Source organism: Corvus cornix, chromosome 11 (assembly GCF_000738735.6).
Source record: "Corvus cornix cornix isolate S_Up_H32 chromosome 11, ASM73873v5, whole genome shotgun sequence".
Lineage (NCBI taxonomy): Eukaryota > Metazoa > Chordata > Aves > Passeriformes > Corvidae > Corvus > Corvus cornix.
Genome location: NC_046341.1, coordinates 14579337 through 14595383, shown reverse-complemented (window position 1 = coordinate 14595383; position 16047 = coordinate 14579337). Strand labels below are relative to the sequence as shown.

General features: G+C 45.3%; 1 protein-coding gene and 1 long non-coding RNA gene across 2 annotated transcripts; one reads left to right on the top strand and one right to left on the bottom strand.

Annotated features, from left to right (window-relative positions):
* Positions 1–3573: 3573 nt before the first annotated feature.
* On the bottom strand, positions 3574–7369 carry POP4 (POP4 homolog, ribonuclease P/MRP subunit). Its single transcript, XM_039558338.1, has 7 exons — positions 7327–7369; positions 6521–6573; positions 5882–6105; positions 5180–5257; positions 4913–4974; positions 4472–4573; positions 3574–4044 (listed from the first exon to the last, which is right to left on the bottom strand). The coding sequence occupies exons 1-7, from the start codon at positions 7331–7333 to the stop codon at positions 3908–3910; spliced, it is 663 nt and encodes a 220-aa protein (XP_039414272.1). The 5' UTR covers positions 7334–7369; the 3' UTR covers positions 3574–3907.
* On the top strand, positions 6273–15621 carry LOC104687436. Its single transcript, XR_751512.4, has 2 exons — positions 6273–6469; positions 11792–15621. It is a non-coding gene; the product is annotated as an uncharacterized LOC104687436 (long non-coding RNA).
* Positions 15622–16047: the final 426 nt, after the last annotated feature.

Genomic DNA, 16047 nt, shown 5'->3' with positions numbered 1-16047 from the left:
AGAAATAACTGATACAGCAGGGAGAGGTTTCTATTAACAGGCCTGGATGCAGATCCTTGACATGCTGTTTGGATGCCTGTAGAAGGGAATGGTTATTACAAGATTTGTCAGTTGCTGAAAGTATATGAAAATAACATGTTTTAAATCAGTGTGGTTTGGCAATATGGGAGTAGTTCCTAGCAGAATGAAAAAAAGGAATAGCCTAAAACAGGCTGGGGAGCAGGGAGAGATAGACTGTAAAGTTTAGGCTGTGCCTTTTCCTATCAGTTATATTATTTTAGCTAATTGTGTATTCATTTTTTCTTTTCTTCATGCTTATAAGGTACTGTGCCTTATCTGACTAATAGTAGAAAGCAGCTGAGAGCTCTCATAACAGGGAGAGCTCTTAATTCAGTATTAAGCGTTGCTGGGTTCTCTGTAGTTTTCCATAATCTCTATCCAACAGGCAGAGCCTGCAGAGGTAGGTATCAAAACCCATCTGCAGGTAGAGTATCAGGTACTGCTTGTTCTGCAGCCCAGGAGGTTTGTGTTTGCCAGATGTAACTGCTCCTCTCAGCAGCAGATCCTCTGTTTTATAGATCCTCTATTTTTCACATTTGCTTATTGATTTAATTAAACCAGTACACTGAGGGAAATTTCTGCCTTACCAAAATAATACATTTTCATCACACACTTTAGGGACAGTGACTTAGAACTGGAGTCACCATAGGAATGACAGAATTAAGGACGGGGAGCAGGAGACAAAGGTAGGTCAAACCTGTGTGAAATTCCACGGAATCAGCTGTTGCTGTATAATTGGGCTCGGTATGTGGGACCATGGGCTGGTGAATGTTGTGGTGTGACAGGCTTGATCAGGTTTTGGGTTGTATAACAGCAGGAATGGTGAGCATTTGTTATGGGGAATGGGCACATGGAGCTGTTCTAGTAAGGGGCTGAGGGACTGCCCTGTTCAGACAAAATCAGGACCACCCTAGTTTTGAGAAAATACTGCTGCTGTTTCCTGAAAGCATGGTCTGGATCAGAATTTTATGCTCTCTCTTACACATCTCTAAAACACGGAATGAATTGAATATATAGAGTTAGCATCAGCTACATGCTGCTGTTATTTCAGTGATTTAATATGAGTTTGTCAGCCACAGACAGTTTGTGAGGGTTTCTGCTATATTGCTGTCTAACACATTTTTTAGAGGAAATCCCCCTCAAAGAGAATAGCCCATGTGTTTTCTTGGATGTGACTTGGCTTTAATTTCAAACATTTCCTACAGTGAATTATTCTGAGGTTTGAAAGAAATTGTGGGATTTTTGTTTTTCTATTCTTGCTTAAGCGTTCAAAATTCAGTAACTAAATTGCTTACAATTGTTTTAGTTCATATTAGTTATGAATATGCATACACAGTAATAGGAAAGCAGAAATGTGTGTAAGGTAGTGAGACATTGCTCACTGCTGTTCATTATTCCCTGGTTAGTGAGAGTTCAGGTGTAAAAATCATTACAGAAAACGTGTCTCTGCTGAGTGCAATCCAGAGTTGGAACATATGAAGGACAAAGCATATTAGCGACAGCTGTGATTAGTTCTCCAATTTTCCAATTAAGTAGTTACTGTCTCAGCCAATGAAGAGACAGGGAATGGCCATGAATGGGCGGGGGAGGACAGGTGAGCCGTCATTTTCACATTTCCCAGTTTCTAAGGCAGGTCCTTGACAAGGCCCTGGGGAGTTTCATGTGTTCTAGGAAAAGTGACCAGAGAGCCCTGCACAGAGCCCTTCCCATTTGCTGGGGGGTGGGCAGTGATCCCAGCTCTGCAGGGTGATTCAGCTGCAGTGAGTTATGGGGCTGTTTGGAACACCTGGAGGCATTGCAAAAACGCCTCTCAGGTGATTTACCAGCTGCAGTAAAGGATACTGAATGCCTGGGCTGTTCAGCTCTTGTTACTGTTTATTTGTCACCTGTCTCTCTGTGCCACTAGCCTGGGATTACCTGGGGAGCCCTTTGACATCTCCTGGGTACTCTTCACTGTAAATAATGAAAGCATTGCTTTTACCAAGGCACTGCCAAGGCAGCATTTGTTTTTGTGGTTGCTGAAATAGTTTAAAAAATGGAAGCACCAGTAGCTATGGGAAGCTGTATCGTGCTCATCTATGTGCCCATATGGTAGAACATGTTATGTCCTTCACAGCACAATGAGACATGATTGTGCCTAATTCCGATTTGTATGGCATCCCCATTAATGCCTCTTTAAGCCCTCCATTAAAGGCCCTTAATGTTAATTAACTGGACTATGCCAATAAAGTTCCATTAGCTTCCCCCTATTAATTTAATATTATAGGCATTTAACAGATGTCTTAATTAGATGTTACACTGAAGGCTATGAGCAAAATTGAAACTAGGTCATTGTCCCGAAAGTTTCTGCTATGATTTATGCTTTCTACAGCTTTGTTTGTTTTTCCTTCTGACCTCTCACAGGAAACCGAGAGATTTTAGAGAATGTTGAAAGGAGTAATGGGTGCAAGGTAGAATAATAACTTGTGTCTACAACTTGAACACATATTGTTCTTACTTCACAGATAAAAATTCTCATTGGTGTAAAATGACTATTTCCTCATATAAAATAGCAAAAACACTGTTTTCCCCATTTCAAGGTTATAATATAATTGCAACAAAGATTTTTATTTCTGCACCAAGTGGGAGCTTTGGAGGCCAGTTAAGTGTTTTTGTAGGACTGGGGGTGGAGGTGGTGATGAGCTCTGACTGCCCTCCCAACCCCAGTTACTCAGCTTTGGGGTGTGATTATGTGAGGAACAGCTGTGTTCTATTTAAAGAAATGACCCTGGTTGGCTACAAATGCTTGAAAGGTGACAGGGAAGAACTTTTCCCAGGTACAAGTCTTTCATTTGATATTGAAATTGATTAAAAGCTTCTGAAAATTACGTTTGTAACAAAACCACCATAGAAGCACTTTTATAACAGAAAAATGTTAAGCAATCTAAATACAGGGGTCACTTCCACCGCCCAAACATGTCAAACCTACCTAGTCAATGAGAGATTGTAATCTGGGCAATCAAAAATGAAGTGTACAGTAAAAAATGTGAAGGGGCTGAGGATACCTGAAGCACAATAGCTCTGTGGACAGAGGTTAAACATTCACAAGGCAATTCCATGGGTAACTGAAATACAAGATTGAACAGGGTCACATCTGTGAATTTCTAGCTTCAAGTGCTTCCTTCCCTCTGATGTGTTCCCTGCACTCTGCCATGACAGTGTATATTTATTGTACAGACATATCTCAGTTAACCTCAAAGTAGCAGGGTGTTAGTGAGCACTGGGGGACAGACACCTTGCAGGGCTGTGTGGCACGTTTGGCATGGTTACATTACACACACCTGGTCTCTCTGTAAGAGCATCAACCCCAGGGAAGGAGACACTCAAGGTAAAACCTGTCAGCTGAAACAATTTACTTGCATGTGCCTGCAGCAGGCAGAGATGCTGATGTTGGCCCAGGCACAATGATTATAAAAAGCAGCTGTCAGCACCTGCAGTCTCACTGCCAACATATAACAGGCAGCTAAAGACCAATTTATACAACAGTAACATTTATTACAGAGTTACAAAATCTAATTTTCACTGTACAAATTCACAATTATACACTGAAACAGAAGTCAGATAATTAATACTAATCATATAACTTTAATAAAAGCCAGAATATTATATACCAATAACAAAACATACAACCAATTTCAACAGTCTGAGACTGCTTAAAGACAGCAGATACTGCTCATTCTTCATTAAGAAGAAATGCTTTATAAATATTTCACATGGCTGTTGCTTTTTCCATCTGCCAGAAAACCTGGTCTTTGAACTGCAGGAAAACAGCAGACATTTCTGTGAATGCTTCTGACTTTCCATGAAATTATAGGTCAATAGTTCCTTTCAACTTGAATTTTTTTGCAGATCGCTCACTTGCTCTGAGCAGGAACTTGCTTCCATAGATGTAGGAAATGAATCCATCAAGCTCCAAGCTAAATACGTTGTTAAGTTTGGGAACAACTGAAAATGCAAAGAGACACAAACTGACCAAAGTTGGCTAACATAAATCCCTGTTATGAAAATACACTGACATACCAGGGGATGTTATTCACCTGGAGATTTGAGCCTTGACACATTTCAAGGTTTTTATACTTTATCAAGAGAAGAAAAATAACCCAAGTCTCCAAATTTAACTGGAATTACCGAAGTTAGTCCTCTTACAGGAGCATACAGTTAAGTGCTGCACTTTTTTTAAATTGCTCATTTCTAATGAGATCTGGTTTTGGTAAGATATTGGGCTGCTGGGTGGTGACTTCTGCCACTCTACGCAAAGCCAAAACCACTGATATAAACCAATGTACTCAAGAGGTGCAAAATGAAGAGTGTGATCAAGGATTTTTTTTATGATTCAAGTCGTGAAAAGAACTGAAAAAAAATTCTTATATACCTTTTAACTTGTCCTCTTTAGTGATAATTTTGAAGACATGTTTAAATTCCTGTAGAATGATTCCTGTTATCCCAACATAAGAGGGGCACTTTGATTTTGTAACTGCAAGAACAGAAGTATGTATTAGAAAATTTCAGATGGAGTTTATTTGCCCTTCTCCTGTTGCCTCATGATTTTAAAAATTAGTCTGCAGTATTCTGAAATAAAGAAGTTACAGTAATCACTGGTAAAATGTGCAGTTAACCTTTGCAAACAACAATATGATTTTCAAGAGTAGTTGTAAAGCAATTAGCATTTTAAGGAAAGAAATATGATCTCAACTATGTGATTCTAGAGTTAACAATACTGAAAAGAATTTAAAAATAAGCACCTGAACTACTTAAGTGAAGTTAAGCATTACTTAACTGCAGATGATGTTATACAAGCAAACAAACAGAATACCTGTAACAATGGCTCCATGGAGATCAGCTTTTAGCAGCTTGCCCTGAATCATATGGGGTTGCCTTGAAGAGGAGAATGGGATCAAAAAGGAGGGAAAAAAATCCTATGAACTGTCAGGTTTACAAAATGTGACCATGATTGTTGTAATCATGGTCAAAGCTTACAGAAATAGTACTTATCAACTGTAGAGTTTCAAGCAGTAACTCAATAAAACTGGAAGCATCTACTGTATAAAACCCAGACTAAATTTAAAATATGTCAACGTACGCATCAGGTTTGAGTCCATGGCACAGGTCTCTGATGTACTGTTTCCACAGCTCATGGAGTGGGAGGAAGATGGCATATCTGCAGTAAAAAGAGATCAAAAGTATCATACAAAACTTAGTTATGAAACATCCATTGGTTGATTATTGAAGTAGTCTGTATTTCCACAGAGTTAAGACTGACATTTGTAAGTTACATAACCTTAAGTTACCCTGCAAGGTGACCCACTCCAAATAGCTGGTTTACTTTATAAAACAAGCACAAAGTATGCTCCTCTCTACCAACCCAAAACAGTCATGTGTTTTAGAGAATCAGGCTAAGACTGAAGAGATTTCTACTTTTTTTTCTACTCTTTTATCTCCTTGCTTACTTTGTTAGCAAAGCTGGGGCTTCATTCAACATGATCAATTCAAGGGACCTTATGCAGAATTTTTACTCTCTGGTCACAGACAGTCCAACTTTGAAAACTGAAATCAGAGGGAATTGTGTTTGGGTTTGATTTGTTGTCATATTCAGGTACACAAAATGAAATGCACAGAAATGAATCTTGCACCTATACAGACAAGAGAACTCTTTTTCTCATGGTGAAATGCCACAAGTAGTGTGACTTTACATACTGAAGGATTCCTATCCACATGCATGTGCTGCTGCTTTTATACACTTCTGATGTACTTCACTACACAAAGAAGACATTCAAGGTCTTACCTTTGCTGTTCAGGTTCAATTTCAAACAGACGCAGCTCTCTCCTCTGCTTGGCAGTAAAACCTTTTGTCTTCTTCCTCTTTTGCTTGGTCTTTTTTTTGGGATAATGCTCAAGAACTACAGCTTTCCGAGTTAACATATCCTGGATAGCTTCATCTTTCATTTTGGGCATACTACGCTTCAGGAAGGCATGTACAAATGTCTTGGCTTTTTCTGAGCCCTGGGGCTAAAGACATATGAAAGGACACTTTAAAATAGTACATTTTAATTAAATTAAAACTTGCTGCTGACTAGTGGTTTTATCAAGTCGGCAAAATCTCCGTGGGAATGGGAGATCTTCCCGTCAGTGCCAGTGGAGGGAGATGTTCCCACTCCGAAGCCCCGCCTGCAGTGCCGAGCGCGGACACAGCTCGGCCCCGGCTCCGGCCCGGAGTCGGACTCGCATTTTGGAGGAAAAGCTCTTTTTTGCATTTCGTTTGAAACGGCGAGTTCCGAGGGGGATTTACAGGGGAAACCGGGGACTCAACCGACCCCCGGCGCTTCGGTGCCTAACGGGGTTTAAAGGACCGCGTAGGAGTGGGAATCGCCAGGTAACCCCCGGCGTGGAGTTCCGGGCCCCGCGGGCCGGGGCAGGTCGGTACCTGTAGGCGCAGCTCCCCGGCCTCCTCGGGCGGCAGCCGGCGGTACAGCTGCCCTGCAAGGCACGGCGGCGCAGGGTCAGCGGGGGCGGGCGCTCACCCCATCCCTCACCCTCCACCCTCGCCCCGCACTGCCACCGGCGCCCGCCCCATCCCTCACCTTCCACCGCCCACCCTGCATCCCTCACCCTTTATCCATCCCTCACCCTTTATCCATCCCTCATCCAGCACGCTCTCCCTCCATCCCTCACCCTCCACCCGTCTCCCCGCTCCCCTCACCCTCCCTGTCCCCCGTCCCTCTCTCTCCCCGCTCCCCTCACCCTCCCTGTCCCCCCGTCCCTCTCTCTCCCCGCTCCCTCACCCTCCCTGTCCCCCCGTCCCTCTCTCTCCCCGCTCCCCTCACCCTCCCTGTCCCCCGTCCCTCTCTCTCCCCCGCTCCCCTCACCCTCCCTGTCCCCCGTCCCCCTCTCCCGCTCCCTCACCTCCCTGTCCCCCGTCCTCTCTCCCCGCTCCCCTCACCCTCCCTGTCCCCCCGTCCCTCTCTCTCCCCGCTCCCCTCACCCTCCCTGTCCCCCGTCCCTCTCTCTCCCCGCTCCCCTCACCCTCCCTGTCCCCCGTCCCTCTCTCTCCCCGCTCCCCTCACCCTCCCTGTCCCCCCGTCCCTCTCTCTCCCCGCTCCCCTCACCCTCCCTGTCCCCCGTCCCTCCCTCTCCCCGCTCCCCTCACCCTCCCTGTCCCCCCGTCCCTCCCTCTCCCCGCTCCCCTCACCCTCCCTGTCCCCCGTCCCTCTCTCTCCCCGCTCCCCTCACCCTCCATGACGCCGCGGCGCAGCCCGCGCGGGGCGATGACGGGCGGGCGCGCCTGCGCACAGGGGCGCTCCCCGTGCCGGCCACAAGGCGGCGGCGCCGCCCGCGGAACGCGGCGGGCTCCCGTGAGGGGAGCTGTTCTATTGATCTGGCTGGTATTTACTGCTCTTGTACTGATAAATTCTCTAAATTGGGAGACACTGAGCAGCAGATATTTCATTTACTATCATGGGGGAACTTCTTTTTAAAAAGCCCTGTCAGTCATACCTTCTGTAACACAGGCCATTTTCTGTAGTCATCCACCACCTGAGCATGGTCATGGACACACGGAGTACACGAGTCTGTTGTTGGAATATTGACGTGTTAGTGTCCTTCCCATAGTAACAGCGGAGTCTGGACTCTCGTGATGGGCAGCCTGGCCACGTCAATCCTCACTTCTCTCTCATCCTGCGGTCACTCCTACCACAGATGCTAGGATAGACATTTCTATGTTTCCATCCTGCAGTCTCCTCATCTCCCTCTTTTGTTGCCTCCTTTGTTCTGGAAATTTCTCCCAGGATTTACAGATGTGGTACTGGAGCCAGCAACCGCCCAAGCTCTGGGGGCCACGGCAGGAGCAGGTCCTCTCTGCCCTTACCAAAGTTCCTGCTATCCCACTTCCCTTGGTAGGAGAGAGAAGTTTTTCCTAGTCCCGTGCAGTCCTACAAGGCCTCTCCAGCCGTAGCCCTGGCTGCCGCTGCAGGCAGTGCCTGGCTCTGTTCTCATCAAGTAACAGATCTGTTCCTGGAACTGCACACCCAGCAACATGAGATCTTTGGTTAAAACCAGCCCTCATGTTTCTAGCAATCAAGGTCAAGACATAGGAAGATGCCAATCACTGCGAGCTTTACATGCTCTGACACATCAGGGCCTCTTTCCTCCCGGGATAGGACAGAGTCCTGCTCACTTACAACACAGAAGTATCTTGAAACCAGTGTCCAGTTCTTTTTCCTTGCCAGCCCAGTCCCAACTCCTGCAGCCTCTGCTCAGGCATGATTGTTCTCCAAATACAGAAGAGATTTATATTCTTGTCACATGTCAATATTGGCTTAGCAGATAATTAAGCACTGCTTGGAAAAGGATATTTGGGGAGGGAGTTACTGAGGCAGGGTATAGGAAACGTGATGATTTTGTTGAGTGGTGTTGTGGGGCACAAAGATACTAAAGTGATCCCCAGTATGAAATAGTAGACCTCTCTGGACGTGTGTAAAGGAGAAAGGGCCAGTCTCTGCAGAGTACTAAGCATGAACAGCAGCTGGTTTGTATCACAGACCTCCTGGCAGTTAAGTACATTACCACAGCAAGTGGATCTCTTGGTTTTACAAAGCATGGACTCCTTGAGTTGTCATTGCTACTACGAGAAGATCAATTTTCATGAATGGAGTACCAGGATAAGAGCTATGGGTCTTTAGGGCCATATGAGTGCTCCTTCACTGGATTTATGCTGCAATTCTTAGGGCTCTTCAGGGATTAATAGTCAAATCAGTGTTGGCGGTGCTGGTGTTGTAAATCCAATGATCCAAGCTAAACTGGTGCCTGGGGAAACCAGTCTGTTCCAACAGCTCTACATCTTCATTCCACAATTTATCTTCAGATACAATGTCTGAGGGAGAGAGATCAGCATTAGTGTGTGTCCCAGCAAGAAGGCTCTGTGTCACATCAAATAAACATGAAAAAGAATAGGTGAAGAAACTGAGAAACCACAGAATAGGCAAAGGCAGTTTGTAGATAAGAAAAAGAAGGCTCAGAGAAACGAGGAAAGATGGATAAGAGGTAAATATAAAGTGATGTGGAAATATGCTAAAAAAGTAACTGTAATGCGTGTTTCGGGATGTGCAGCACCCTGTCTTAGAGTTTTGAAGCTTTTTACTTTGAGTAAATCACCTTGGAATAGGTTTGTAGGGATAAAATTCCCTGACATAGATTATTAATACCATGTTATAGGTGCCAGCATTGGCATTTCTTATCCAATTAAATCTATGTGGCTTTATTTATTGCTCTCCAAAAATACTAACACCCCCCCCACACCCATGCAAACTTCTTCCATGGACACAATCTACCTGAGTAGGGTAGGGGAGGATATTGCTGTACCTGTTGGGGCTGCTGAGCTGCAGAGATGGGCTGTGTATAGGCCAGGCTGGGGGCAGTAGTGTCTTTGGAGAGCTGGGTGGCTGTGGAGCAATTACAGAATGAGCTTTATAGTGACAGTCACAGAAAGCTAAAACTTGAGATGTGAAGTGACCAAAGACAGTATAATTAAAGATATTTGTGTGACACAAGAATAGCAGATCAGTGAATTTTTAAAAAAGAGTAATTATGAACTGAAGCGAGAGATGAATGTGAAGTTAACTGGTGTGTGCAAAAAGTCACTGGGCTGTAATCACTGTTATACTTTTGCTGACTGTCAGTGATGCAGGAAATAAATACTGTAATTCTCTAGAAGGACTGTCTCAGCAAGCATTTGAGCTCTCAAGATCAATATAGTTTATTCCTCTTGGCCAAATTGTATTAGCAGCTGAAGTTGGTCCTTAGGGACATCTGTACTGGTGAAAATAATTTCCATTTAAAGCCCTCTGATCTGATTTCCTCTATCCAGATAATGTAATTCCCACCCCCTTCCCATGGCTGTGCTGAAGCAGCGTCCATTCAGTCTGTGTCAGCCCTGCCATCATCCCACCAGCTGCTGCCTGCACCTGGCTGTGGCATCCTTCTCCTGACATCTCCTTTGGGCCTGGAGGGAGCTCCATGCCAGCAGTTTTAGGGCCCCTTGGCTGACCATACCCAACACACCTGTTCCCTCCCAGGACTGGCTGTGCAGCCAGGACCTTTCCAGGGAGTCAGTACTCAGGGTTCCCTGGAAAAACCCAACCTGGAACAGGTCATGTCTGGGGGATGGTGGTGGGTGGGCAGAGTTAAATCTGCTGTCCATCCCGGTGGGTACATGGAGCAATTGACATGAATAGCCTGAATTTTCATCTCGTGTCAGTGTAGGTTTGCCAAAGGAAGGTTTGCAATATTTGTGTGTGTAAGCCCAAACTCTTGCATTAGGGACTTGGTTGACTGATTCTAGATTGCTGTGGCTGACTGAAGAGCAGCATCTTTTGAAGTGCCCTGTATCCCTCAAATGTTTTCTTTCCATATATTTTTCCATTAATTTTTCTGCTTTATCAGCTTGCCCTTAACTCATGGCTTGTCATCGTGTTCTGCCCCGCCCCAAGCTGATAAACTGTCCTTCCCAGCTGAAAGTTCATTATTTCCTTGCAGTCCTGGCTCCTTCTCATCTCGAATTGCAGCTGCCACTGCAGGGCGCAGACAAAAGACTGGCTTGTCTGTGCCTGACAGAAACAAGAAAGCGCTCGGAAGCATGGTCCAAATCTCAGTGACACAGAAATCAGAAGCAAATAATAATTCAAAAATGTTGTCAGAAAATCCCAATGATTTAATAGCTGGGTTTTAAAAAAACTGAAACATGGCAGGTTTTTGGCAGGCTATGCCCTGTCCCCACAGCTGCTCACACTAGAGGGCAGCCCGAGACTGTCTGTACAGTGATGTTGGACTCCAGCTCACTGTTTCAGGGTTAAAGATAAATTAAAAAAAGTTTACAAATTGTGTCCTCTTTTGGAAGAAATGGGCCTGTTTGCAGCTTGGTTTAGCATACAGGACTCCAGTTCCCCCATACACCAACCTCTTCTGCATCACAGTATCAGGGAAAAGAGGCTTTTGAAGGAATTCAATTTCACCACAAGCTAAGGAGGCCACTTTTTAAACACCAATATATTCTTATGTCAAAATAAGAAGCTATATCAGTTTTAAAATATTTAAAATATGGGCAACCCTAGAATACCTGGAGATAACTACTAAAACTACAACTACCCAGCCTTACCTCACAGAGCACCCCTAAAATAGCAACACTTGCTCCCCAAAACATTAATGAGCAGTCAGAAAAGCTGAGGCTTTGGCAGCTGACATTTGGTTTCCCTGCATGCTGGATCACGTATGATCCAAACACACATCACCATGACAGGCACCACTTCTGCTCCTGAACAGCTTGTATTTACTAATTAATACCACCATTCAGCATTCATGTATTATTCCATGACAGTCTGTCTCACAGTCATTACTTTTGTTATGCTTTGAGTCTCATTTAGATCTTGTTGAATATTCTATTTTAAAACTTAATTAACATTGGCTCGTTATAGGGATGTATGATGCAAAAACGAGGATTAAGAATAATAAATTAGAAAGTAATAATAGTCATTGGAGTTATAGCAGACTGACTAGTTTAATTTATTTCATTTGGTTTTGGTTAAACTACATAAAATTGACATAACTCATTAAATTTTGAATATAATACAGATGTATTGAAAATAAAAGGTGTATGTTAAAGTAATTTGTGTTTCACTGAAGCATCTTTTGCTGTGTTTCCCAGCAGGTGCTCGGGTCAGAGGTGGGGGAGGGTACCCTGCAGCTCATGGGGGCTCTGGCTGGGACCATGGGCACTGCCTCTGACACCCTGACCCATTTGGGAGCAGGAGGCTCCAGCCACACTGGTCAGTGCCTGCAGCACAGCCACGTCCTGCACAGCTCCCAGCCAGCAGGTGCTTCCTGCCCAACAGCCACCGTGCCTGGAGTTACAACTGCTGTGAAATCCCAGGAAAGTGAGAAGGTTCATTAATGGAACAGATAAGAATTTCTCATTTTTCCTCTCTAATGAGGCATCCTTCTCAAAAGCATCACTCTCAGCAAAGCCCTGTTCCTGCTAGACTCTTTGAAAGCAGCGTGCTGGGGCTGTCAGGAGTGAGCCATTCCTTTCAACAAAGCAAATCTGCTCGTGCACCTCCAAAGGATGCAGTTGCTGAGTACACACGGGAAGGGCTCCTCTGCACCACACAGCTTCAGGTCCCAGACATTGGACCTACTCACGAGAGTGCTGCCCAGGGGACCTGTGTGTCTCAGGTAGTGTGACCCAGAGAAAAACAACTGGGAACTATTTGTCTGTTGTAACTGGGCTGAGGGAGCCCTGTTGCCACAGTCAGCACCTGAACCAGCAGGGTCCTGAGCTGCTGCCTGAAGCAATCTGAAAGGAGAGCTGCGATTCCCAGCTGTTATGGAGTGGTGCATACTCACACAGGGTACTGATAACCCATAATGCTGCCTGGGACCATGTTGGTAATGCATGGAGGCAGCATTACTTTTATAACGTTCCTTGTACCTACATTGGTGTTTTATCAACCAATTATAGAGACATCCATGACTGTATAAAGTGTGACCCAAACCATCAAGAGCAATTCAGCTAAATCCCCCTCACTGGACTGCAGTGGAGGGCACTGAGCTGTGCTCTCTCAGCTTTTCCACTTGAAGTTTTCATCCATGGGAGTGTGAAAAGCAGTCACAGCATCCGAGGGCTTGGACTCCCACTGCAAGCAGAGTCCTTATGAGCAGTGGTCAGCTGCTTGCACAGAGCTGGTGATGAGGCTTTCAGCTCCCTGTCTGTAGTCCCATTTCTTCAGAGCTGCTGGAGTGTGGTGGGCCAGTGAGAGGGTTAACGCTGCAGCAGTCCTTTGATAATTGAAAAAGAAAAAAGCCCATCCAAAGCTAACCAAAACAACCCCCTGTGTGAGGTCAGGGCTCTAGTAAGTGCCTTTTAAAGAAACAATAACCTGGTGCAATAGAAAATATTCTGTCCTTCTCTTCAGTAGAAATCTGATAAACCACGGAGGCAGGTGTCCAAGGAGATAAAAGTAATAAATGTGGCTGCAGTTCGGGAGTGAGTTAGGCTGTCAGGCTGGTAATTAAATGAAAGCCCTCTCAGGAAATGCTGGAAGCTAACAGATATACATGGAGATGCCAATTCATTTGCCTCAGCAATATATGTTAATTTTAGCATGGAATTAATTTATACATTTTGCAGTGGGATGAAATGGCAAGGGTGGGAGGGGGAGACCTTTCATCCTGCCTGTGATTATTTCAGGTGGTAGAGATTATTAAGCACCTTATACTTGTTAAAGAACAGTGTGTGAAAATGGGAGAGAGAAAATGTTTAATTTAAGTACATTCTCTAAACAGAATTAACTAATCACAGGCTTATATCTGACCCAAAGCACACTTGCAGACAGCTGCCAGGGGCTCCTTGGCTTTGCCACAGCTCAGTAAGTACAGAGCCCTAGTTAGCAGGTAGCTCAAGTCACTCTGTGTTGCTGTGGTTTAAAGGATTTCTGAGAGTTACATGAGTGTGAAATGAGGAGTGCTGCAGGGGTGGATCCTGCCACAGGAAGAACACCGGTTATTTGGGACTACAGCAAGCTCAAGGATGGATGCTTTGGCAGGTGTACAGAGGAGCTGCAGGAAAGGACAGACTTGTATGTAAAAGCACACTGATAATCACTGAGAGAGCTGGCAGTCACCAAGAGGGATAATCTTCAGCAGAGCTGGTAGTCACCAACAGAGCTGTGCATGCCATGCAGGCTCGGGGCAGTGAGCAAGTCACTGCTCAGGACCCTGTCAGCTTTAGCCATGTGGCACACACTGGCCCCAGAGCTGCCCAGCTCCTTCTGGTTTGTGGTTGTCCTGTTCTGGAAGAAAACTAATCTGAGGCCAGGCAGATACTGAAGTGGGGGAGATGTTCTCCTGGGGCAGAAGGCAGTGACCCAGCTGTGCACTCAGGACGTGGGTGTTTGCATGTTACTGTCCCTCTCTGAGGTCATTTTTGAACCTCACATCACTTCAGTGCTGTTTGTCACAGGCACTGAGCTCTCACGTAACATCCCTGCAGCTCTCAGGTGCACAGCTGAGGACAGACATGCTGCTCCCAGTGCACACTGGCCCGTGGTGAGTCCGGAGCTGCCGGTGCTTGTGGTGGTGTCTGCCAGGGCCCTCCACTGCTGGCAACACCAGGTGCTGCTGGGGACACGAAACAAGGCTCTGATTTACATGTCCAAGTGTGGCTTTAAGGGCCTGACTACAGGTATTTCAACACTGAAACACACACTGCAGCACAGCAGGCTTCTTTCTAAAAAAAGCCCTCTGATCTGTAATATTATCAGCATTGAGGCAGCAGAAGCAAAGCAGATTTCCCTTTATTTTCTTCTGCCTTAGAGGAGGAGTATTCACTTGCCCTTCAGTATGATTACAGCCCATTTACCAACACTTCTATTTTTTTAAATTTCAGGCCTACATTTTGGAACAGTCACAAGGTAGAAGTGTTTCTTTTCAGAGCCTGGAGCAGTCAGCACAAGGGTATTTAACAAAAAAAAATATTTCCAGCTGAATACATATTGTGAAATTACAGGTCCATTTAAAGCAAAATAGAATTGGTTGTGGGTCAGAGTCAGGGAAGGAAGATAAGAACATCTGCTGCAAAGTGCATCCAGCAACTGTCTTCAAATTTAAAAGTTTTTTTTATAGGATGTTTTTTCTTTTCTTTTTGTAATTATTCAAAGTAATAGAACGAAAAAAATGTGCTAGATGCTGAAAGCAAGGTCGAGGCTTGCTCAGGGATTGCAAGTAGATGCATTATAAGAGGTGTCTCAAAGCTGACTGATTTCAGAGTTACGGGCTCTGTCTTTCCAGGATGGAGGTCGGTGTCCTTCCTGTCCACACACGTGTAAGGGATGTTCTCCCAGCATGGCTGGCCAGGGCAGGACACTGAGGGACCCCAGGAGGGCTGACCCTGGCTGCACACTCCTTGCTTTACAGCCATTGCCCTGATCCCCAGAAGTCACCTCGATCCTTTTTGTTCCAGACTGAAGCTGTCAAAATCCACACTCTTCATGAGAAAGAGAGTTGTTACCCACTTTTGATAATGGTACTTTTAGTTGGCTCTTGCCACTCTTGCTACACAGCCTGGCTGCTGTGTCTCCTCCCAGGCTCTGCTGTAATGTCCTTCTGCCCCTGCTCCAAGGGCTCTCGGTGTTTCCTTAACACTGGGAGGTGAGCTGGGAACAAACACAGGAATATCCTGGTGGTCCTACCAGCGTCAGCCCTGTGTGTTTGTCTGTGTGAACTGTGGGAGACATGGAGGCATCAGGAGAGCTCATATCATTACAGGAGGTGCTCCTGTGCCAAGGAGATCATCTTAATGAAACTCTCCCTATCACTTGAGGAGTGACTTCTAGGGATTTTAAGGGACTGGGGAATGCCTAAGTGTGTCTTTGTCTTGACACTACTGAATCATACTGAGCCATAAGCCTGGCATTTAAACACAGATGTGTGTTGTGTGCTGTCCTCTTCTTATGAATTAAAACAAAAAAAAAAAAAGAAGGTAGAAATAGTAATTTCCCTCATTGTGTTGCCTGTAAAAATATCATACTCCACAGCTGAGACATTTTTGGTGCCCACACAGATATACAGAGTCAGTTCTGGGGGTAGAAAACGGGGATGATCCACTTGCCGGTGTAGATACATTCCCTGCAGCTCAGATTCTGATCTCTCTGGGTGGCACCAAGAAATTCCCCATCTTTGGCCAGGGGTGATGGCTGAGCAAAGCAGCTGGAGCCCTTGTTCTCCCTGAGTGCCGGAGGAGGCGTTTCCGGAGCCCGGCACATCTCCAGGTGCGACACAACAGCTCCTCTCTCAGGTCCTGCTCCTGCCACGAGCTGTGCTTTAAAACCAGCTGAGCCTCCCACATGGCAGCGTGATTTACTAAACCACTAAGATATTGGGTCAGCCTTGTAAATCATTTTAATT

Coding starts and splice junctions, on each gene's coding strand:
- POP4 (XM_039558338.1), bottom strand. Junction 4,975..5,179: donor CATGGACTCAAACCTGATGC/GTACGTTGACAT, acceptor CTCCTCTTCAAG/GCAACCCCATATGATTCAGG. Junction 4,045..4,471: donor TAAAGAGGACAAGTTAAAAG/GTATATAAGAAT, acceptor TTGCATTTTCAG/TTGTTCCCAAACTTAACAAC.